General features: G+C 35.9%; 1 protein-coding gene across 1 annotated transcript; it reads right to left on the bottom strand.

Moving 5' to 3' along the window:
- Window positions 1-8607: 8607 nt before the first annotated feature.
- Window positions 8608-9543, bottom strand: OR6B1 (olfactory receptor family 6 subfamily B member 1). The gene has a single exon (XM_004449860.4). It carries the CDS (start codon window positions 9541-9543, stop codon window positions 8608-8610), a length of 936 nt encoding a protein of 311 aa, XP_004449917.1.
- Between the last annotated feature and the right edge of the window lie 16564 nt (window positions 9544-26107).

The following is a 26107-nucleotide window of genomic DNA, read 5'->3' as shown; positions in this document are numbered from 1 at the left end:
ATTGGTCCACACATAAAGCAAACCATAATTTTGTTGCCTTATGTAATTTAATTATTTGGTTCCTCTCTACCTTTTCCTCCCATAAAGACTAATATTTTCAAAACACTTCATCCCACCCAGGAGTTATTGTTATTACAAATTACTTTTAACTTTCTGCATGGATATGAGTTTGTTATTCAGAATAACTATAATTAGGTTTGTTAATTTTGAGCCCTTTTATTAGGTCAAGTATTTAAATATACCTTGTGAAATTTTCCTTTTTTTTTATGTACAAAAGGTTAAAACAAAATAAATGATAGATGTTGAATGTAGATGTTAGAAATACTTGTTTGAATCCAGAATCCAATGGATAATATCTAATTCAATTTCCTAACTCTTCTTTTCTTTCAGTAGTCTTTCAAATATAGTAGAAGAATCATCTTAAGTAATGCCCCAAGCCCCCAAATTGTGATACCCTGCTACCTTCCCCCTACTCTTTCTCCCAAATTTCCTCTGCCTTCTCACGACCAGCAACTGAAGGATAAATTCAAGGCAAAGGGAAGGCTTGATCTCAAGGACTTATTCTTTCTAGCACAGTAGGATTGATTGGTGTGCATGTCTTACCATGTTAGTTTTCAAGTGTTTTGAATATCAAACAGGCATATTGACCCAGAAATCAAATGGCCACAGTTTTTTCCATTGTCTCCAACAGAAACTCTATACCTTAACTTCCTATTAAGTGGTCAGATTTTGAAAAGTACTTCATCAATAGTAAATTTATTTTAAAATCATGTAAGTGTAAAAAGAGGAAATTTAGAAGAGTATTCAGAATTACTGATTTTTAAAATTTATTCTTATTTATTCCACTATATTTTGTTACATTTTCACTCTATATATGTGTTTATTTTAACTATTGTGGTGTTATTATTTGTTCACATATGTTGGCATCTCATTCTAGAATTAGAGAAGTAGAATAGATTTAATGGGTAAGATTTTATTTATTCAGAAAGTTTATTGAGACAGGCACTCAATCAGGACAAAAGGAGGAAGAGTGACTTAGTTTGGTTCCTCCAGAAGGAGACTCCAAGACAAGAATTTTAGTGACCAAAGTTAATCTAAGAATGAAAGAAAACACCAGCATGGAAGTGGAAAGTGAGACAGAGGAGGGAAAGCAGCCAGTGAAAGTTACCAATCACAAGGGTGATTGGAGTTCATTCCCACAGGGTAAACTGGCAATCGGTGTAAGCCCACACCTTACAGTCACCCTACGGACAAGACAAGGGAGCTAGAGTGTTTACACTCCAACTCCTGTCAATCATTAGCTAAAGTCTGTTGCCATAAAGCTTCAATTCCTAAGACCTTTCCACATGCACTGTGGGTTGTAAAACGAACTCTACAAGCAAAAGAAGGACCTCAGCCAAAAGTATCCAGGTGCTGGCAGTGGAAGCCAAGTCCAAAGGCACTGAAGCAGAGGGTGTGGGTGAGATACTGACAGCTCCTGCTACAAGGGGCAAGAGGACTGTAGCGATCTAATAAACCATACAGACATGGCCAAATAAAGACTGTCCACAGAAGGGGAATGATGAGCATAACAATATAGAAAATCAGAAGACAGGAAAGCAGAGAGGCAGAATGGCAGAAATTTTGGCAATGATCTAGGGGATGTACAGTGTTGCAAATCCATGTTGTGTTATTTTTATCAGACCTCACTGAGTTCCATGCAATAGCCTTCTAGGACCATTCTTTTCCTTTTGCTTTGGTACTTTATTCAATAAGAAACCTTCTTGTTACCTTTTTTTGTTTCTCAGCAACTTTTCTTGTGGCCAGATGTATTGAGAGATGAAAAGGCAAATCTTTTCCTCCTGGGAAAAGAGGGGATAGGGAATGCTGCAGAGTCTCTATCTAGCCATTGATCCATATGCACTGAGGATGGAAGAAGAGGACAAGGGCAACTCTCAGCTCAGAATAATGTACATGGTGTGGAAAGGAAACAAACTGAACCAGAATCCATGATGGGGCCATGAAGAGCCTAAGCAAAGGGGAAGATCAATAGTCTCAGGTCCAATGTAGGAAACAGACATAGGAGTCTGGATCTAGATGAAAGGGGTTAAGAGTGGGACAACAGCTTCAGTTTTAGGATCTGTGAAGGAACAGTAAGTGAGAGGTAGGGCATCTGGAAAGATGGCCACATATTTAATCTTTTTATATGGGGATTTTGGAATGACCTGTGTGGTGGTCTGGAGTTATGTACCCCCAGAAAAACATGTTCTTAATCCTAGTCCATTCCTGTGAGTGTGAACACATTCTAAATAGGACTTTTTATACATATTATTATCTAAATGAGGGTGGGCCTTAATTCAATATGGCTAAAGTCCCTATAAGCAAAGGAAATTGGACACAGAGAGAGAGAAGCCATGGGGAACAGCAAGAAGCTGGAAGTCAACAGAAGTTGGAAAAGAAAGAAGATACTACCATGCTCATTGCCATGTGACAGAAAAGTCAAAAAACCACAATGATTTCAGGCCAGACAAAAGACACCAACTCCAGGAGGAAGCAAGCCTCCTAGCCTCTGAAACTGTGAGCCGATAAATTCTGTTGTTAAGCCAAAGCATTTATAGTATTTGGTTTAGCATCTGTAAATTAACACAACCTGAACACTCCAGGAAGACTCTAGGTAAATCATACATATTTAAAATTAAGATGCTTTCTCTCTTCTGATTTTTATTTCTTTACTCAACTGAGAGGGCTAGTTAAAAATGAAGACTTGGGTATCTAGAGTTTACATTTACCTGTCAAACATACACCAATGTTAGCTCTGTTTATTTAATGAAGTTTGCTTAAGAAATCTATTCTAAATTTAAATGTGTATCATTCTAAAAACAGCACTTACAGAATTAAAAATCAGATAAAAACTAAGAAAATACTTGAGCATGTGACAAAGGGTTAACATCCTTATAAGCTCTAAATAAAATGTTCTTGCAAATCCAAAATGCCAAGACAGTTTCCAGTAGAAAAGTGGACAATTCCCCATTATAAAAGAACAGCTCAGATTGCTGATATGAGTATGAAAGTTGTTTCCTTTCTTTGTAATTGCATAAATGCAATGTATTACTTTATTGTTCTATAAAATTGGAGTATAATAAATGATAACAATGCTCTGAGTTAGTTAAGCTAAGGGAATAAGCATATTCAAATATGATGAGGCAAGGGAAAATTGTTTTAAATTCTCTAGTGTAAGATTAAGAATATACATATGTTTTCCTCCAGATGGAACTAGCTTACTGACCGAATGTTACCTAATTCCATTCTCCCTTGCTAGCCGGAAAAGCTGAATGCTTACTATCCAGTCTCACCTGCAGCCAGAGGTAGTCATATGCTAGAATATGGTATATTAGAAAATGAGCAGAAAGTTTTGGAGGGATTCTGAAGCATCTCTAGCTTTCCTGCTGAAAGTGATAGAGTGGTTGAAATCCCTCTACCTCTATCCTGCTGCATTCAGCTCACAATAGGTTGGCTCGAAGGGAAGGCAATGCAGAAATGAAGATAGAGAGAGACACAAGAGAGGAAACAAACCTGGGACAAAGGGACTCACAGCTTCTAGAACTGTGAGCCCCAACCCTAGTTTTCCCATCGCATTTATTGGGAAACTACCAAGCAGCTGTTTGCTATCTGAACTGCAACATCATTAACAATAACAGGGAACAACTGTAACATCTACAATAGAACAGGTATAACATTTACAAGAAACAGGTAAGTCAGTTTCCCACAACACTATCCTCCATCTTTGAATGTATACATTCTGCAGTTCTCAGCACATTATTATGCAGAGGCCAAGAGAAACACAGCAATGCTACCTCAGAGCCAGGGAACAAATTACTATTACTTACCTCTGGACTTTGAGATATTTGAGAAAAATAATCCCTCATTCGTTTAAGCCATTCCTGGTCAAACTTTCTGTTACTTACAGCTAAAAGCACTCACCTTCTGACACATCCACAACTTAACCACATTCTAAGGAAAATAAGTTACACATAGGCTTGATTATAGAACATTGAATCAGTTATAATAAACATTATAAACTAAATGAATGTTCAACAATAAAATTGGGTATAGAGAAAAAAGCATTTACCAGATCAATAGCTGCAAACCATGTGACAAGGGATGTGTTAATTTGCTTGAATGGTGGCACCACATCTGGGAACCACAGCTGCAATCGGAGTCACCACCTAATTAAGTTTACAATAATCCACTGCCAATCCCCAAGAAGCATCTGTCTTTTGTATATCCCAAATAGGTGAATTGAATGGGGACATGGTAGGAATCACCATGCCTGCATCTTCCAAATCTTTGATTGTTACACTAAATCCTGCAACCCTTCCAGGAATGCAGTATATGTTTTGTTTTACTATTTTGGTAGGTAGAGGCAATTCTAGTGGCTTCCATTTGGACTTTCCTACCATAATAGCCCTCACTCCATGCTGCAGGGAACCAAAGGGGAATTCTGCCAGTTGCTGTGTAGGTCTATTCCAATCATGTGTTCTGAAACTTGGGAACTAGCCACAGGGCCCATTAGAAGATAAATCTGAGACAAAACTCTATTGATCACTTGACCTCCATAAACCCTCACTCTATCCAGTAGACCACAGTGACATTTTGGTTCTCCAGGAAATCGTGACATTTTAGAGGAAGTGTCATGCAATTCTCAAAAAGTCTCAATATTCCCCCTTCCCCAGGGCAATTTCTTCTGGTAAATGGCTGGAAGTCATTATGGGAAAGTTTGGGACAAACACTAACAATAAAAATTTTTGGTTGTGAAATGGAGTCCTTCCTCAAGGGGACCCAGTCAGCTCCTGACTCAAGGGGTTCTAAATCTGTGAACTAGCTCAAGTCTGGGAATGGACTGAGGAGCCTTGACACTGTTTTGGTGGCTTAATCTTGCTTCTGTTCTTGAGAACTAGAGCTTTTCTGCTCATACAGATCAAGTAAGACTTTAGTAGACTGGCAATTTAGAAATTTTTGAGGATGCTGGGCTCCCCTCATGAATTTATTTCCCACAGATGTGGTGAAGGGAAGTCATCTGGACCCTCTCCAAGTGAGCCCTTCTTGCATAATGAATCCACTCAAGCAACCCAATCTTCCTAAGTCTTTGGATTCTTTCTAGAGGATACCAAGGAAGTATCCTTATTAGGATACAAGTGGCATTTCACATTCATTTAGCATAGGCTGTAATTGGGTTCATACTTCAGTCAACCAACCAAGCAAAACTGTTTGAGCTATTCCAAGGTCCTGGAACTAAAACTTGTAATCTGAAGTTTCTGCTTAGTAGGCCCATATCAATAAATTTATCTCTATCCAACTTTACATTACTTCCACATTGATCTCACATCTTCAAAAGCCACTGCAATGCATATTCTTCATGTTTTTGTTAATACAGTTTGGCAAAATCATGCAATTTGGTTTGTATCATACCTCTTCTTGGGTTACACTCTTACACCTCATTCTTTGGAACCTTTTGGGTCCTAACCTGATTATAGATCTAGAAACAAGGAAAGATGCTGGGGTAGGTCCTAAGGAGGGTCAGCAGTGCCTTGCAAGGCACTCACTTCAGGAGAAACCATTGTAGATTGTTTCTGCAAGGGGATACTGACTTCCTCAGGCAGGGGTGGAAGGGCTGCCTCTACTGGCAAAATAGGCTTGACAGCATTTAAGGGTTTGAAGTACCCACCTTCATCAGTGTTTGCACATGTTTCCATACTAATTTTTACAATCCCGTTCCTTCCCAATCAATGCCTGAATTTTAAGAAACCCTAGGATAATAGGAATTCAGTTTGTATTATAATTTAGCTATGTTCATGATAGATTTAGGGATTGATTTTCAGAAAATTGGCACCATAGCTATAGGAAATAAAGGGTTCTCTTTTTTTTTTTAATTTTTAAAAAAGATTTATTTATTATTTCTCTCCCCGCACCCCCCCACCCCAGTTGTCTGTTCTCTGTGACTATTTGCTGCATGTTCTTCTTTGTCCGTTTCTGTTGTTGTCAGTAGCATGGGCATCTGTGTTTCTTTTTGTTGCGTCATCTTGCTGCGTCAGCTCTCTGTGTGTGCGGTGCCATTCCTGGGCAGGCTGAACTTTCTTTCATGCTGGGTGGCTCTCCTAATGGGGTGCACTCCTTGTGCATGGGACTCCCCTAGACGGGGGACACCCTGGCATGGCACAGCACTCTTTGCACACAATCAGCACCGTGTGTGGGACAACTCCACAGGGGTCAAGGAGGTGGAGGGTTTGAACCGCAGACCTCCCATGTGGGACGCCCTAACCACTGGGCCAAGTCCACTTCCCTAAAGGGTTCTTATAAGCATTTGTGGAAACCTTCAAACCCCATGTCCAGACCTTGAGCTAGGAATTTAAAGCCTAGAGCTCATCAATATCTTTCCACAAGTTCTTCAGTCAGTGAGAAACAACCAATCCATTATATTATACTCCTTTTTACTAAAATATTCTGAGGCAACAAATACTTGCTCATCCATTATCTAGCCTTCTGTTGACACTTGATTACAGGTATCAGAAGATTTAATTTAAGTAAATGTTTTGTCACTGAATGCCATGGAGTACCAGTTCCCCTTCCACCACTGGAAAAAGGGTCATTAATGTCTTTAATTATATCAAAGAACCAATTTCAGGAATCACAGAACTAATTTAGAGAACTCATTTTAAGTTTCAGTTCCTCTGGAGCATGCTTCTTTTATCATTATACAATTTCCCACTTTATTTCTTGCAGTATGATTTCTCATGGATTCTATATTGTCTGATATTTATGTGGCCACAAGAATTTTCTATGTTTTATATCATATTTCATATATTTACTATCCCTGTACGACTGTGCCAGTGTATTTTGATTCATTTGAATACTTTAGAAAATAATCACTTGTCTTTATATGTCTAAGTTTTAAAATGAAATACATTTTTTAACCACTTCTTTATTGTATCAAGGGATCCAAATATTTTCCAGGAATGTACATTAGATAATTTCCATTATGAGTATCATTTTCTTTTTACATTTATTCTTTAAAGTGAGATGTGCTGGCATTTTATCTTATGTTTCCTTTAATTCCTGGGGCCTATACCTCACATTTGTCCATTTCTATTTTATTAACCTCTTCCAGTTGTAATAATTGTTGATTCTTACACAGCTAACTTTCACACTTGGCTTGTTGAAGGAGCAGACGCTCTCTCCAAGGAGACCACGTCAGCTAAACAAATATCCAGTGTTTGGAGTCAGGAGACCTCAGCTTTGACCTCTGTTCCTCACTAGCTGAAGCTGTAAGTTATTTCTTCCTTGAGTTTCTGTTCTGGAAGTTTGCAAAATGAAGAAAAAAAATCCTACCTAATGCCTCTGACTTCAAAATAAATAGAAAATATACTTGAATGTGAAAATATGTTACATATATTTTTAATGTAACATTTTGTGTGATCTATGTATCTTTTAAAAATAAATTAAAATATGTTGAAAAAAGAAAGATGTTACAAATACTATAATCCATTCTTTTTTAATAAAATGTTGAAATTCCCACTGACACTGGCATATTATATTGAATATAAAGTATATTCAGTATTGTAAAGTATAGCTCCATTTCCCATTAGTAAAACCATAACCCAAGACTGGGCATATTTATGTACCCTTATGTGGGTGTGTAGTGGGCACAGTTGATTTTAAAAGATGTGGTACACATGTGTGGGGTTTCATGTAAACATATAAAGAGAATTAGGAATCACTGTGGCATAAAATTAAAACCTATCATCAAATGTTAAAATTGGGCTGGTGACCTTTATATGAGATAAGTGAGAAAAGAGTGAAGGTCTGGGACATAACAGAAAAATGTAGAGGAATGAGAGAACATTGAGCTCAAAAGAAAAGAGGACTGATGAAAGCAACTTTTGTTCCACAAATAATGTACTTGATGACTTTATTTATCATCTATTTTATGTTCTTCCACTAGAGGACACAAACAAATGTATTGTGACATCTGGAAGGGAAATATGAAATTCAATGCAAGGCAACTCTATAAGCTTTATAAGAAGACAATAAAACTGTGCAAAGCAAAGTTTACATACAGATAACAAAGCACTCTGTGAGGCGGAAAGGGATTTAATACAGGAGATTATGTGCTTTCAAAAATTGTTACAAGGACTAGAGGAGCAGTCTCTGCCTTAAGGCTGGTTCCCAGAACAACATCCAGGATTGGTTTGTTGATGGAGCTGCTATCTCTGCTCAGTCAGGAAGCTAAAAAATCAGGAAGCCACCACTAAATCCTGTTGGGTTCCCAGACCACAGAGCTTACTCATATATCCCATTCAGCTCAATTATGAATTTACTCACAGTTTCAGAATCCCTATTCTGGGTCATGGCTGAAGAAATCCTTTTTTGAGCTCTCTATTTCAGAGGTGGGCACTTAGAGTCACAGATAACACAGGGAGACATCTGGACATAACCAAGAGCCTGCAGTTGATGTAGACCTGGTGATATTATATTACATGAGTAACAACATCCAGCTGAGACATAAAAGAAGAAAGAGCAGAGGGTGGCAAAACAGGCAACTTTTGTTTTTTTCTGATTGACAACAATAGACTAGTCAGATTGGATGGCCTGACAATAGGCTAGTTTCTTCAGAGCCTCTTTGACCTCTCGGTTTCTTAGGCAATAAATGAAAGGGTTGAGAGCAGGAGTAATAATGGCATAGAAGACAGAAATAACTTTGTTCATATTGAAGGCATGGATGGCTCGGGGCCGGGCATACATGAAAATAGTGGCTGAATAGAAAATAGTGACCACTACAAGGTGGGAAGCACAAGTGGAGAAAGCTTTCTGCTTTCCTGTGGGCATACGTAGAACAGTAGCCAGAATGCATCCATAGGAAAGAACAGTGATAAAAAGTGGAATGAGAAAAATGACCAGTGCCAAGACAAAGTCCACCAACTCAGCTATGGACATGTCTGTGCAGGAGAGGTTAAGCACTGGAGAGATGTCACAGAAGAAGTGATTGATGACATTGGGGCCACAGAAGCTGAGACGGGAGATAAAATAGATCTTAGCCAAAGAGATTCCAAAGCCAACGGCCCAGGAACCAAGAGCCAGGCGGAAGCAGAGCCCATGGCTCATGACGGTGGGATAGTGCAGTGGGCGGCAGATGGCCACATAACGGTCATAGGCCATTGCAGCCAGAAGCACACATTCTGTGCACATGAGTGCAATAAAGAAGTAAAGTTGTATCATGCAGTGAATGAAAGAGATGCTGTTGTTCACAGACCAAAAACTAAACAGCAACTTAGGCACAGTCACAGAGATATACCAGGTCTCTAGGAAGGACAGGTTGGCCAGAAAGAAATACATAGGCTTGTGCAGAGGCCGGTTCTGTTGCACCAGCAAGATGATGATCACATTTTCTGCCACTGTCAAGATATAGGCCACAAGGAACATCAGGAACACCATGGCACGCATGCCACAGGTTCCAGGAAACCCCACCAGAATGAACTTAATGACCCGAGTCTGGTTGTCCACTTCCATATTAGAGACATAGGACTTAGCTCTCCTGGAGAAAAAAGAAACCACTTCATCAGACTCCATGGTTCAATTAGAATCTTCTGTCTTTTGCCTTCTCTAACTAGGAATAAGAGTAATAAATGCCACATCTTACGGGCTAAACCACGCACAGGGTGCATTATGCACATAATATAATTTAATTCTCACATAGCCTTTTTATATGTGTTGTTATACTAATTTTTGTGATGAGAGGTAGGAACTTACCAAATTCTCACTGGTAGCAGGGTAGAGATCATGTTCAAGTATAAATCCAAAGCCCAGAATCTATTCACTATCATACTCTGCCTTCACTAACACCTCCATATTAAACTGTATCAAACCCCCATGTTCCATATTATGATTGTCAATACCAAAGGATTCACCTCGCTTTCCTTCCCGAAGCATCTTGAAGTTCTTCCTCACAACTCACTTCACCTCCACATACCATTACTTTCTGTTCATCTACCATAACTGGAACTAAAGAGTAGCTGTCATCATCTGTGAAGTGAGATGGAGAAAGTTAGGCTTTCTGCATCAAAGACCTGAACCTAGTTCACACCATTGATTGGCTATGTCCTTGATAACTTACCTTCTCTGACCCAATTTCCTCTTCTTTAAATGTGAATATTATATCTATTCAGTCTATGTGATTGAGATCAGAGTCCAAATGAGATCATGTAAATGAAATTTTATATAAACTGTAAAAGGCAATAATTGCAAAAGGGACTCTTACTTCATATCAAGGCAGGAAATAGGTAGGCACTGGCTAATAGGAGGGAGTAGATAACTGCTCTGAGCCGATGGCTATAAGCAGAGTGTGAGTAAAGCAAACGTGTCCCTATTCTCAGGGTACTTTAAGTCCTTGGGGGTGGAGAGAGGGTGAGGGAGGAAATACAAATTAATAAGCAAAAAGAAATGAATGCATGATAAAGTTTGAGATATTTTCTATGAAGGTTTATAAAAAGAACGTAGTATTAGTGTGATCAGGAAATTTCTGAGGAGGTGACATTTAAGCAGAGAAAGATTTGTGGGCTCCAACCCTTTGAAGAGCTGAGGTGAGAGAGCAGTACTGAAATGAGGTGACCAATGCTGTACAGTGAAGGATGGGGAAGGGAGCACGGTAGGAAAGGAAGGCAGGGCCAGAACAGGCAGGGGGTGCCTAGGCCATGATTAGAGAATCTGAATAGTGGTCTGAATGCCATAGGAAGCAAGTGAAGGATTTTAAGTTGGATAGGGGTGTAAGGTGACATGTTATGGAAAGACAACTCTGTTGTTACCTAATGGAGGTAAGGGTAGAATTTGCAGAACAGTTCGACACTATGGAAAACTCTGGTTTTAGAGAAGTGAGTGGAATAAAGAAAAGCTTTGGAAGTAGACTCATTAGTAGAATTTTCCAATTATTGATGGATTGGATATGGAGGTGAGACAGAAGAGTTAATTAAGAAATCATTTCAGATATATGACTTATTTTCATATAAGGTTAATGCCATTTTTTATGATGGAGGAAACATGGGAAGTTTATGGACATTTTCCTTCTAGATGAGGAGATAGAAATGGATGAGAATTTGGTAGGTTTATGTTTTGATTAATTTTAACATGAGATCTAAGCAATTGATTCAGAATAGTCTCTAACAATAATTTATTTAGCACTTACTAGGAGCCAGGAAGTATGGTTAAGTATTTTTCATACAATGACCCATTTAATTCACACAGCTATGCTAATGAGACATTATTTAAGTAACATTTCCAAGTTAGAAAGTGATGAAATCAGAATTATAGTGAAGCCCAAGTCTGTTTGATTGCAAAGGCTTTCTCTTCAAGCACTTATCCACTAGACTGACTCACATACAGTTGAAGAATACCAGAATTGTGACTCACCATCACGTTTTTATACCTAAAATTTTTGGCTATTTTTGGAAATGTTCTCTAATCTTTCTGAAAGTTTATTATAAATAGAGTCTATAAGAGATGAGTCTAAATTTTTAAAATATCAATATGATGCAGATACATATCAAATCAGATACACAGCACATGCACACAAAACAGAAATAAACATATAGAAATGCTTAGAAAATGTATCAGAGAAGATGTAACTATTGGATGAGTCTTGAAATATAAATGAATGAGAGAAAGAAGCATTGTAGGCAGAGGAATTAAAGTACAAAAAAAGGCACAGAGTTATAAAATAATCTGTCACTTTCAGGGAAACAGTTCATGATGGTCTGCCTGCTGTGTGGATGGGCTAATTAGGATTGAGTGAATGAGTAGAAAGGGGGGGAGAGAGAGATAGAAATATTGGCAAGGATCAAATCATGGAGACCTTTGGATATATTAATAAGGAGTTTGAACATGATCCTTTAGCGCAGATAATAAGTAATGACTGAAGGTTTTTCAACAAGATAATAGCATCCTCATATTTCACTCTGGTCTCTGGTGCAAGAGAATGGATCTGGATGGGACAGGGTGGCCAAACCAGAGGTTGAGAGACAGCTGGAAGACATTAAAAGACACACAATCAAAGAGAAGGGGAAAAAAAATCACACCAGCTACAATGCTTGTTAAAGAAACAAACATGAACATATCTGTTCAAAAGTTACAAAAGTAAACTTTGCACTCCTAGAGAAAATTCTACCAAAAAAATGACTTTCTTATTTCTCAGCAACTGAATGAAGCACTTACAAACTAATGCATGCTAATGAGAAGACCTGACCATGTTTACATGCAATATTTTACCATAAAATTCCTAGACCCCTTTTACTCATAACAGATTCTTCTCCAATTCAGGATACTCAAACATGTAACTGTCTTATAAGAGATTTTACCATCAATCTAGAATGAAATATCCTGGCTTCTTTCCATCCTTGTACCTACCATGTATGAAAATTTCCTAATTTTGTCTAGCTTCTATATAAATCCAGTATCCAAGTAATTTAAATTTTATGAAAACATAGCCTTCCTGCCAGGACAGACACATCAGCAGACTTTAAAACCATCATCACAAATGAGTTTCCAGGAAAATACAGCAGTCTGCAGAGCAGGGAAGTCAGGAGCCATCGTAGGGAATCTCCTTATTGAGATTAGAGTCCAGGGTGCTTATTTCTGATCCAAAACCCAGAGACGTCTTTCAAATGTAGTGACATGAGTCTATTCCTTCAGTTCACTGCATACCTGGTTGTACTTAGAATTCAGAAGATGGGAAAATCACCCTGACTGGTTGTTGGGAATTGAGGGCAGATAGAAGAGAGAAGCATGACAAATAGTATTAAAATTTAGGAATTAATAAATGTTGCTATGCCAGAGGAACTTGAAACAGTGCTGCCTGCATTGTTATAAAGTGATGCTCTGAAAGAAGCTACTTACGTTTTCTCACTACCTATAGATGAGGTAGAGTGTGAAGAAAATTCCTCACTGATTCTAAGAAGTAGAAAAGAAAGATTCAGGTATTAAAGGGAAGGGAAGACTCCACTCTCTAAGCCTAGAAGGAATGAATGGCACCAATTACCCCACTGCTTCCAAGCTGGTTGCCAGGACTAAGAGGTGAGCCCTAGGCACTGAGACCACGGCTGTGCTTAAGGTGGTATCAGGCTGGCTCCCCAGCACCCTGGGGCCAGAGCACCCATCACCTTCCTGGTCCAAGCTGCAGTGGTCTGAGGTACAACCACCAGCTGGGAGGATCTTTGAATTCTAAAGACTTTATATCATATCAAAGCTTTTCCTAAATCTCTGCCAAGACTCAAGGGAAAGGAACCTTGAGGATGGCAGTTGAGGTCTCTTGTGGGAGCCTTGAGAAATTTGCCTATTGTGGCAACCTTATATGTTTTTCTATATAAGCACCACAGAGGGGATTATCCATTTATGGCCACATACTTAAAAAGAATCACCTTTGATTTTATTCTGTTAAAACATGGAGAGAAAAAATTGTATGTTATGGGTTTCTACTTTTAAACCTCTATTCACTTATTATTCAACCTTTAGCTTACTTGGAACAGAACCATCATTATCAGTGCTCCACAGAAGAAACTGATATCCTCAATAGACAGATAGGGCTAAATTTTAGTAAAAGTTTAAATAAAAGCTTTTGTTTCAAATTCTTATACCATGCTTTTGTCCTAAATAAATTTATCATGATGGCATCATCATCACTTTGTCAGCTGCCTTATGATACCCCTTGACCAGAATTTTATGTTCTGGAACAAACCTTTAGTTTACAAAACATCACTTGTCTGTAGCCTACAGAACCCTTAAGTTGCCCTCACACAAAGAAATACCTTCAATGAGCAGCCCAGAGAGCACACAGCAAATGGACACAGAGAGGAGGCAGCAATCTCAAACAACGAGGGGGGAGGTGTGTAAATAAATAAAATAAACCTTTAAAAAATGTAAGAATAACAGAAATAGCAGCTATATACAGCAGGGGAAGCAGAGAGAGATTGAGAGGTGATGAATGTTTTATTTGTTGTTTATTGTTATTATTGAAATAGTGAATATGCTCTGATGATTGAAGTGATGAATGCACAACTATGTGACTATACCAAATACCACTGTTTGTATACTTTGAATGGATTGTATGGTTTACTAATATGTATCAATAAAATTGATTCGTTTTAAAAAAAAGAAATTCCTTCAAATTCACTGTAGTTTCATGAAATGTCAAAGAGAGCTACTGCCAATTGTAAATAATCCAGTCAGGGGTGCCATAAACTTTTATGGTAATTAAGCAGCTTTAATACAGTTCCCTTTACAGGATTAAAGTATGAAAATCAAATCACATGAAAAATAAGGCACCTCTGTCTGACCTCCGGCCTCGATTTTTCTCACAGTCCTAGAAAAAACTCATATCTCTCCTAAAATATATCATTTGATATTATTCAGTTTACCAACATATTTAAAGTCTATTGTGATGTGGTGACTAAGAGAAAAGTGACAGAGCTTTCACCAAACAATAGTTGTCCTAGCTATGGTCTGTTCTCCTATTGTGGGAGGAGCGAGATGTGGGAAAAGGGGGAGCATACTTCTCTGAAGTTTCAGAATGCCCGTTGTGTGAGGACTCTATGAATCACCATGACTGTGATCCTTTATCCGAGACTCCTAGTGGTAAAAAATCCCAACAAATAATACCAAATAGGTTGGAGATGTTTGGCAGATACAGACTGCCTATATTCTAGGATATGTTGACAGAAGTTTATCCTGGAATTCATCAATACAGATATTCTACAACTGGTCTAATTTACAGGTGAATAGAATTCAAACAACCGGGAAATTCTTCAACAGTCAATTGCCCAGCATCATTTATTGGATAATTCAATTTTTCTACACTGATTTATAACTGACACTTCTGTCATGTTGCCAAACTTCCAGACATACATGGTTTTTTCCGCTGAGTCGTCTATTTGGTTCTATTGGTTGATTTGTCTAATGAGATAATATTGGCATGTTCTAATTTAAATTGCTTTACAGTAATTACTGATAACTGGTGCAAAAATTTCCTTCCCCATTTCTTGTTCTTCAGTTCATCAAATTGCATTGGCTGATTTTTGTCTATTATTTTGATATAAAGCTACCTTTTCTGTTGCGATAGGTGTTACAGCACCATTTTGCTTTTCCTTCGGCTAAGGAAACCTAGCCTTTCGTAGGCCTTCCTTCCTTCCTCCCTTCCTTTCTCCCGTCCTTCTTTATTTGCTCACAGTTTTGGTTTTTTTTTAACTTTTTAAAATTACCTTTAAAAAAAAAAAGATACAGAGATCACAAAAAAACGTTTCATTAAAAAATATATAAGAGATTCCCATACACCCCACACCCCACCCCGCCCCCACTTCTCCCATATCAACAACCTCTTTCATCTCTGTGGCACATTCATTGCATTTGGTGAATACATTTTGGAACACTGCTGCACTGCATAGATTATAGTTTATATTATAGTTTACACTCTCCCCCAATCCATTCAGCGGCTTATGGCAGGATATATAATGTCCAGCATCTGTCCCTGCATATCATTTATGACAATTTCAAGTCCCAAAAATGCCCCCACATCACATCTCTTCTACCATCTCCCTGCCCTCAACAACTACCATGGCCACTACCTCCACATCAATGATACAATTTCTTCCATTGCTAGAGTCACAATAGTTCTATAGTAGAATATCAGTAAGTCCCCTCTAATCCATATTTTATTCCTTCATCCTATGGACCCTGGGATACTGCACAAAGTTTTAAATTTTTAATCAAGTCCAATATATCAATTTTTTTTCTTTTGTTGCTATCATTTTTGGTGTCATATAAGAATCCTTTGGTAAATACAAAGTCATGAAGTCCAATGTTTTCATCTAAGGTTTTTAGAGTTTTGGCTCTTAATTTAGGTCTTTGATCCGCTTTGAGTTACTTTTGTATGTGGTAAGAGAAAGGGATCTAATTTAATTCTTTTGCATGTGGATATCCAGTTGTCCCATCATCATTTTTTGCAGAGACTATTCTTTCCCCATTAAATGATCTTGGTTTCATCACTGAAAATCAACTGACCATCGATGTAGGGGTTTACTTCTAGATTCTCAATTATATTCCATTGACCTATATTCCTATTCTTATGCCAGTACCATGTTGTTTTTATTATTGTACTTTTTTTTCTTTATTTTTTTTTAACGTTCCATTAAAAAAATATGAGGTCCCCGTATACCACACTCCCCTCACCCCACTCCTCCCACATCAACAACCTCTTTCATCATTGTGGCACATTCATTGTATTTGGTGAATACATTTTGGAGCACTGCTGCACCACATGAATAGGGGTTTATATTGTAGTTTACACTCTCCCCCAGTCTACCCAGTGGACCATGGCAGGACATACAATGTCCAGCATCTGTCCCTGCAGTACCACTCAGGACAGTTCCAAGTCCCGAAATGCCCCCACATCATATCTCTTCTTCCTTCTCCCTACCATCAGCAGCTACCATGGTCACTTTCTCCACTTCAATGCTACAATTCTCCATTACTAATCACAATAGTTCCATAGTAGGACATCAGTAAGTCCACTCTAATCCATACTCTATTCCTCCATCCTGTGGACCCTGGGATGGTTATGTCCACTCCCCCTCTACTTTATAGTAAGTGTTAAAATCAGTGTATCTTCCAAGTTTGCTTTGATTGTTTAAAGATTGTTCTCATTTTTCATATTTCCTTGAAATTCCACATAAATTATAGGTTCAGCATTTCCATTTCTAAAAAAGAATACAGTTGGGGCTTTGTCAGAGATTATACTGAATCAGTAGATTGTTGTAGGTAGTATTGTTATCTTAACAATATTAAGTTTTTCAAACCATGAAACAAGGAAGTTCTTTCCATTCCTTTAGGTCATCTTTAATCCTTTCTGTAAGGTTTCATATTTTCTTTTCTTGTGTTTTTCTCTGGCTTTGGTCTCAGGGTAATTCAGTTCTCAGAGAAATGAGGTAATTCAGTTCTCATAGGAAATATTCACCTGTAGTTGGGAAGAATTTGAGAAAGATTGGTGTTAATTTTTCTTGAAATAGTTAATACAATTTACCAGTGAGACCATTTGGTCCTGGGCATTTTTTTTCTGTATGGTAGTTTTGAATACTAAATTAATCTCTTTACTTGTTATAGGTCTGTTAAGATTTTCTATTTTTGCTTGAGTCAGACTTCGTAATATGTGAGTTTTTAGAAATTTGTATATTTCATCTTGTCTAACTTGTTATTGTACAATTATTTATAGTATTGGTTTATAATTCTTAATTTTATAAGGTCTGTAGTAATGTCTTGACTTTCATTTCTGACTTCATTAACTTGTGTCTTCTCTAATTATTTTTCTTGGTGTGTCTAGCTAAAAGTTTTTCAGTTTTGTGATTTCAAAGAACCAACTTTTGATTTGATTGATTCTTTTGTTTCTCTGGTCTAATTTCATGTGTCACTATTCCTAGTATTTCCTTCCCTCTGCAAGCTTTGGATTTAGCTTGCTCTTCTTTTTCTAGCTCCTTAAGGTACTGTTAGGTTATTGACCTGGAATCTTTTTGTTTGTTTGTTTTAATGTAAGCAATCATAGCTTAGAATTTCCTTCTAAGCACTGAGTTTACCACATCGTATAAGTATTTGCATGTTGTTGAGCTTTTATCATCATTCATCTTCAAGTTTTGGGTTGTGTATATATTTATAACTGGTATATCTTCTTGTTGGATTGACCCTTTTGTCAGTAGATAATTTCCTTATTTATCTCTTGTAACAGTTTTTCTCTTAAAATGTGTCTTGTCTATTAGTATAATCAATCTAGCTTTCTTTTAGTTACTGTTTGCATGGAATATCTTTTTCCATCTTTCCACTTTCAACTTATTTATGTCTTTCCATGTAAAGTAAGTCTCTTGAAGAATGCATACAAGTTGTTCAATTCTTTTTATCCATTCTTTGAATCTCTCCCTATATTAATACAGTTTAATCCATTTAATTTTTTCAACTGCTAATTATTTATTAAACAATACTATGTTTAGAATTCTGTGCTAAGCATAGATTAGCACACCAGAACCTAATTTTTAACAAAGAAAACGTGATTGTCAACATGAGAGTCAATGATAATTTTAGAAAACTTCTTATATGGTACATAAGGCATATTTTTTCATATAGAGCATAGATTTCAAAATTTGAAGAGAAAAAAAGTGGACAAGATCTATTCCTGGGAGGTTTATATTCATAGTCTCATTTTTAAAAAACCTCCCTTGCATGTTATAAGTTGACAAATACAAAGAATTGGTGAAATGATCAATATCTAAAGGAATCTCTCAAAGGCCGTTACTATCTGGGTTTTGAATTCTCAGTTTTGAGAACATTAGTTTGGGGAGAATTATCTCATCTTTGGCAATAGATTTTTATTATTTTATTAAACAATCATGCATCCACACAGGATTTCCACACATCACTCCACCACCAACGCCTTGCATTGCTGTGGAACATTTGTTACAAATGATGAAAGAACATCATCAAAATATTACTGCTAACTATAGTCCGTATCTTACCTTTGGTGTATTTTTCCCATGAGTTACCCTATTATTAACACATATTAGTACTGTATATTTGCTATAGTTCATTAGAGAACACTCATATTTTTATTGTACAATGCATGGGCTTCTATAATACAGTGAACTCTGGGGTGGATGATGGACTGTGGTTAGCAGTATACATATGAGAATGTTCTCTTATAATCCATTTACTTTTTCTTTCTCTCTTTTTTTAAATGCTACATTCAAAAAATATAAGAGGTCTCCACATACTCCCTCACCCCCTCACCCCACTCCTCCCACATCAACAACCTCTTTCATCGTCATGGGACATTCATTGCATTTGGTGAATACATTTTGGAGCTCTGTTGCACCACATGGATAATGGTTTACATTGTAGCTTACACTCTCCCCCAGTCCACCCAGTGGGCCATGGCAGGACTTATAGTGTCCATTTACTTTTAAAGTAATTGGTGATAATAAAGGACTTAACTTCTGCCATTCAATGTTCTGTTTTCTATGTTTTATATAATTTTTTTGTTCTTCAATTTCTCCATTACTGCCTTCCTGTATAATTTATTGGTGTTTTCTCCCCCCATGTACCATCCATTTTAATTCTCTTCTTGTTCCCTTTTCTGCATACATCTTAATGTTTTCCTTAGAGGTTACCACAGGGATCACAACACCTAATTTTATAACAATCAAATTTGAATTCATACCAACTTAATTTCAACAGTATACAAAACTTTACTCCTTTACAAATTTGTCACCCCATATTGTTTTTGTCACAAATTAAAACTTTATAATTCTATGCCCATTAAAATGGGTTCATAATTACTATGACTATTTTGTACAACTTTAAAATCATAGACAAGAAGAGGTGTTACATTCCAAAATATAATAATACCAGCTTTTATATTTACCTTTATATCTCATTTACATTTGTTCATTATTTCTTCATATGGCTTTAAGTTACTGACTAACGTCTTTTCATTTCTCCTGAAGGACTCCCTTTAGCACACATTATAAAACAGGCCTATTAGTGATAAACACCCTCAGTTTTTGTGTATCTGCCTATGTCTTAATTTCTTGATTAGGTTTGAAGTACAGTTTTGTCATATTTAGAATTCTTCATTGACAGTAGTTATTTTTCATCTATCACTTTAAATATAGCACCTCACTGTCTGTTGGCCTCCATGGTCTGAAAAGAAATCAAGTATTAATCTTATTGAGGTTGACATATGTGTGATGAGTCATTTCTCTCTTGCTGCTTTCAAGATTCTCTCTTTGCTCTGGCATCTGACAATTTAACTATAAAGTTCCTAGTGTGGCTCTCTTTGAGTTTATCCTTCTTGGAGTATGTTGAGGTACTTAGGAATTTATATTTGTCTTTCATCAAATTTGGAAAATTTTTGGTCAATAGTTCTTCAAATATCCTTTCTGCCCTTTAGTCTCTCATTTCTATTTTGGGGGCTCATTATGTGTGTATGTTTGTATGCTTTATGGTGTTTGACAGGTTTCTTAGTTTCTGTTCATTTTTTCATTCTTTTTTCTTTATTATCTTCAGACTAGATAATTTCAATTGACCTTTCTTCTAGTTTGCTGATTCTTTATTTTGGCTGCTCAAATCTGCTGTTCAGACTAATTATTGGATTTTCATTTCAGTTAATAATTTTTATTTCAAAATTTTTATTTCATTCCTTCTTTATACTTTCCATCTCTCTATTGATATTCTTTATTTAATAAGACATCATTCTCATGGTTTCCTGTGGATTTTGCACATAGTTTCCTTTAACTTTTTGATTTTATTTAAGAGAATCAGTTTATAGTCTTTATCTGGTAAGTATAAAGTCTCTGCTTCCTCAGGAACAGTTTATATTAATTTAACTTTTTTATTAATGGGCTATGCTTTCTTCTTGCCTCAGAAATTTTTGTTGAAAAATGGATATTTTGTTGAAAACTGAATATTTTAACAATTCCAGAAATAAGATTCTCTTTTGTCTTATTTGTTGTAACTTGTGGGTTTTTTTTTTTTGTTTAAGGAATTTTCTAAATTATTTGTAGAATCTGTATTCTTTCTTTTGTATGGGCACTGAAGTCCATAGTTGTAAGCAAGTATATTAGTTTCTTGTCTGCTAAAACAAACACTATACAATGGGTTGGCTTAAACAACAGGAATTTATTGGCTCACGGTTTGGAGGCTAAAAGAAGTCAAGTCAAAATCAAGGCACAATAAAGCTGGTGCTTTCTCTCTAAAGACTGGCACTCTGGGGCTGGTTGCTGGCAGTACTTGGCCCTCAGTTTTTCTGTTTCACATGACAATGTCATCTCCTTTCATCTCCAGGTTCTGTTGACTTTTTATTTCTTCCTCTGTGACTTTTTCTCCCTGTAGCCTTCCCTACAAAGTGTACAATAACAGGATTAAGACATATCCTGATTCACTTGGGCCACACATTAACTGAAAAAACAATGTAACTTCATCAAAAAGTTCTGTTTACAATGGATTCACATACAAAAGAATGGATTAAGATTAAGAACATATTTTCTGATATACCTAATTCCAAGCCACCACAGATAATTGTTTGATATGTATTTTAAATTTTTATGTGAATTCTATCTTCACAAAAGACATGTTTTTTTTAGAATTAAAAAACAGTATCCAAGCTTAAGTCATAAACATCATATTGGTCAGTTAAATCAACTAAGAAGGATGATATTGCCAGCAGTAATCCAGAAAACACACTCATGCTAGTAGCATAAACAGTTGCAAAGGAATGTCAAAAGAATGCTGGCCCATAGGGTGTAATTTCTAACTACAGTAAAAACCAAACAAAATGAATGGTAGTATGCTTAATAGCATGCTCTATTCCTTCATTCCACAACTTCATAAGTGCATCTGCCTGTTAGACTAAGTTGGATCTAGATGGCTAAAATTACAGTTGCTTACATTACACTTCCCAGTAAATTGTTAGTTTTTGTCATTTGTCCTTATTGGTGGCTTTAGTGTTTATCTATACATTTGTATTTCTTTAAATTTTATTAGATAAATTGAGGGTTAACAGAACACTCATACATAAAATGCAGGATCCCCATACATCACCCCACCAACAACAACTTGCATTTGTGTGTGTAGCAGTTTGATATTGTTTATGAATTCCAAAAATAGATATTGGATTTTTTGTGAATTGGTCTGGTCCCTTGGGCATATTATATCATATTGGATTCAGAAGTTTCACTTTTACTTGATTAAATTATGATTAAGGCTTTGATAGGGCCATGTCAGTAGGATGTAGAGTCACTGCCCCCTTGGTGGGTGGGGACTCACAGAGAAAACTACAGGGCAGAGGAGAGAGCTAGAGATTTTTGATGCTGGGGTCCTGGGATGTACTTGTTTTAAGTTTTTAATAGATTCCAGGGTTCTACAAAAGTTGAATCTAATTAATTTTTCTAGCTTATTAGTGATTTTAGTGAAGGGACAGAGCCTTGAAGTCCCCTAATCAGTTATTTTTGGTAATGTAATATATACTTATACAGACATACATTAGATTTAAGTATAGATAGGTATAAATATATAGATATCAATATAGATATAGATAGCTATAGATATAGTTATAGATATAGCTATAGCTATAGCTATAGCTATAGATAGATATATCTTGCTAAACTTTCTTATTAAGAACTTTGTTGTAGATTATATGAAATTTCTATTTACATGATCCTGTGGTCTAAGAATAAAAATGATTTTATTCGTAATTGAACTGCTTTTATTTTTTTCTTGCCTTATCACATTGGTTAAGACTTTAATGAACTTGGACAACCAGATCTTGTTTTCAGTGTTAGAGGGAAATCATTCCATCTTTCACCATTAAGTATGATGTTAGCTTTACATTATTTTTAGATATGATTCATTAAGTTAGGAAATTCTCTCCTATATCTAAGTTCTTAGATTTTTGTCATAAATGTACATTTAATTATATTAACTATCTCTTTTGCATATATTGAGATTATATATTGAGTTTCCCTTTTAGTTTGTTAATATATTGAAATACATTGAAAGTGTTTTGGATATTGAACCAATCATGCATTTTTGGCATAAACTTCCTTGTGGTTATAGTCAATTATATTTTGTAAGTTGTTGAGCCTGATTTGCTGATATCTTATCAATAGTTTTTGTGTGTCTGTTCATGAATTTTATTGACCTCTGGATTTGTTTGGATTTGGTGTAAGGGTAATTCTGGAAGTGTACCCTCCTATTCAATACACCAGAATAGTTAGTATTAATTATATCTTCCTTATATGTTTGGTAGAATTCAATAGTGGAGTCATGGGAAAAGAGTTTCTTTGTGAGAAGCATTTAACTACAAACCTAATTTCTTTCATAAAGGGTTTTCAGTTTATTTCTTCTTAGGTGAGCTTTGGTAGTTATTGATTTTCAAGGAATTTATCTACTTAAATTTTAAAATTTATTGTCATAAAGGCACTAAAGTATTGCCTAAGTTTTCTTTTAATATCTGTAGGATCTGTAGAGATACAGCTCTTTAATTCCTGATATAATTATTTGCATTTTTTTCTCTGTTTCTTGATTAATCTGGTTAGAGACTTTTCAATTTATTGAAGTTTTCAAAGAACCTACTTTTCCTTCATTTTTTCTCTACTGTTTTTTTTTAAATAAAAAAACCTTCATAAACTATAATCCATGCTGTGGAGCAATGTTCCAAAAGGTACTCATCAAATGCAATGAAATGTACAACACTAATGAAAGAAGTTGTCAATATGGGGGGAATGTGGGGTGTGGGGAATGGGGTATATGGGAACCTCTTATATTTTTTAATGTAACATTTTGTGTGATCCATGCATCTTTAAAAAAAAAGATAATGATAAAAAAATGAAAAAATTTTCAAAACCAGTACTTTATATTTTATTATCTTCCTTTTTCGTGCTGTTTTTACTTGATCTTTGTTTAGATATGTAAGGTGAAAACTTGAGTCATTGATTTGAAATATTTCTTTTCTAACATCAAAGCATTTAATGTGATTCATTTCCTCTAAGCTCTCCAGCTACCAGACAAAATTTTATAAGTTGGATTCTAGTTTTATTTAATTCAAAATATTTTGCTAATTTTCTAAATGGTATTTTCATTAATGGGTTACTAAGAAGTGTAGGGTTTAAGTTCCACCATTTGGCTATATAGTACCTATATCTAATTTAATTTCATTTTGTTCAGATAAAATACACTGTATTTTAAATACAATTTACATAATTTAAAATACAATTATTTTAAATGCATTGACATTTATTTTGTTGCTGGGTGGAGTGTTCTAAAATGTTAATTAGGTCAAATTAGTGTGGTATAGTATTGTTCAGGTCTGCTACATCTTTATTGACTTTTTTCTACTTGTTCTATTCAAATATTGATAAAATGGTATTAACATCCCCAGTAATGGTGGATTTGAACATTTACTATTTATATATTTGTAGATTTGTTATTAGGATATTGGAATTATTATGTTGTCTTGATGAACTGCTTCTTTCATGAGATAATGTCCCACTTTTACCATGATAGTATTCTTTATTTTGCTGATTATTTTATTTGACATTGACAGCCACTCTTGCTTTCTTTTTTTCTTTTTTGGTGTTATGTGTTTTTTTTTTTTTTATTAGAGAAATTGTGAGCTTACAAAGCGATGATGCATAATGTGCAGAATTCCCAAACATCACTCTCCACCAACACCTTACTTTGTTGCGGAATATTTTTTACAAATTATGAAAGAACATAATCAGACTATTACCACCAACTATGGTGCATAGCTTACATTTGGTATATTTTATCTATATACCCTTTATTATTAAAATACATGTATTAGTATTGTCCATTTGTTATAATACATGAGAGAACACTCTGATATTTGTACTGTTAACCACAACCCACCTTCCATCACATGAGTCACTTTGTTATACAGTCCTGAGCCTAATAAAGTCTCTCCAAAGTGTAAATCCAGTGGTTCTCACTTTCTTCCTAGAGTTGTACAGTCATAGCCTCATTAAATTTTTGAAATTACTGAGTCCAAAGGAAAAAATTCCATACCCTCTATTATTGACCTAAGCATAGAGTCCTTTCTTTGATATTGATGCAAGAATACTATAATATTGCCATTAACTATAGTCCATAAGTTACATTAATTGTATTTTCCCATGCATTACCATCTTTTTACCACCTTGTAATAATGACATATTACATTCAAAATATTTCTTTTCTAACATAAAAGCATTTTTGTTATATATATATATATATATATATATATATATAACATTTTGTTTCTCCATTCTTCAGTTGAAAGACACTTGGAATGTTTACATCTTCTGGCTATTGTGAACATTGGTGTGCAAATATTCATGTCACTGTTTTCAGTTCTTCTGTATATATTCCTAGCAAAGGGATGGGTGGATCATATGGTAGTTGTATATTTAGCTTTCTGATGAACCACAAAACTGTCTTCCACAGTGGCGATGCCATTCTACATTCCCACCAGCAATGAAGGAGTGTTCCTATTTCTCCACATCCTCTCCAGACTTTGTTGCTTTGTTTCTTTAATAATGAGGTGTAAGATGATATCTCATTGTAGTTTTGATTTGCATTTCCCTAATAGCTAATGATATTGAACATTTTTTCATGTTTTTTTTTTTTGTCATTTGTATTTCCACTTTGGAGAAATGTCTATTTAAGTCTTTTGCCCACTTTTAAATTGGATTGATTGCTTTTTTATTGTTAGTTGTATGATCTCTTCATATAGCATGGAAATCAAATGCTTATCAGATATGTCATTTCCAAAAATTTTCTCCCATTGAGTGAACTGCCTTTATACCTACTTGGCAAGCTCCTTTGAAGCACAAAAATGTTTAAATTTGAGGTTGTTTCATTAATCCAGTTTATTTTTCATTGTGCATGCTTTTGATGTAAAGTTTAAGAAACCAGCACCTACCATCAGGTCCTGAAATTGTCTCCCTACATTTTCTTCTAGGAGTTTTATGGTTCTAGTTTTTATGTTTAGGTCTTTGATCCATTTTCAGTTAATTTTTGTATAAGGTATGAAATAGGTTTTTTCTTTCCTTCTTTTGGATATGGATAAGCAGTTCTTCCAGCACCAGTTGTTGAATAGACTGTTCTGCCCCCGCTGGTTGGGCTTGATAGGCTTGTGAAAAATCACTTGTCTTAGATGCGAGGGTTGGTTTCTGAGCCATTATTTCCATTCCATTGGTCTATATGTCTATTGTTATTGCCTGTACCATGCTGGGCTTTGTTTTGTTTTGTTTTTACCACTGTGGAAGTGAGAATCCTCCAACTTTTTTCTTCCTTTATAAGATGTTTCTAACTAATCACAGCCCCTTACACATCCAAATAAATTTGATAATTGTGTTTTCCATTTGTTTAAAAATGGCTGCTGGGAAGGTGGCATCTGAGTGAGTGCACCTTACAGTCTCTCCTGCGAAGGGGTGACCGAGTGGGGTTGGAGTCTTGCCAGAGCGTGCTGTCTTGGGGGCTTGCAGGGTGGAGGGTG

Source organism: Dasypus novemcinctus, chromosome 5 (assembly GCF_030445035.2).
Source record: "Dasypus novemcinctus isolate mDasNov1 chromosome 5, mDasNov1.1.hap2, whole genome shotgun sequence".
NCBI classification, from domain to species: domain Eukaryota; kingdom Metazoa; phylum Chordata; class Mammalia; order Cingulata; family Dasypodidae; genus Dasypus; species Dasypus novemcinctus.
The sequence above is the reverse complement of the archived record's forward strand: the minus strand, read 5'-3'. Positions and strand labels throughout refer to the sequence as shown.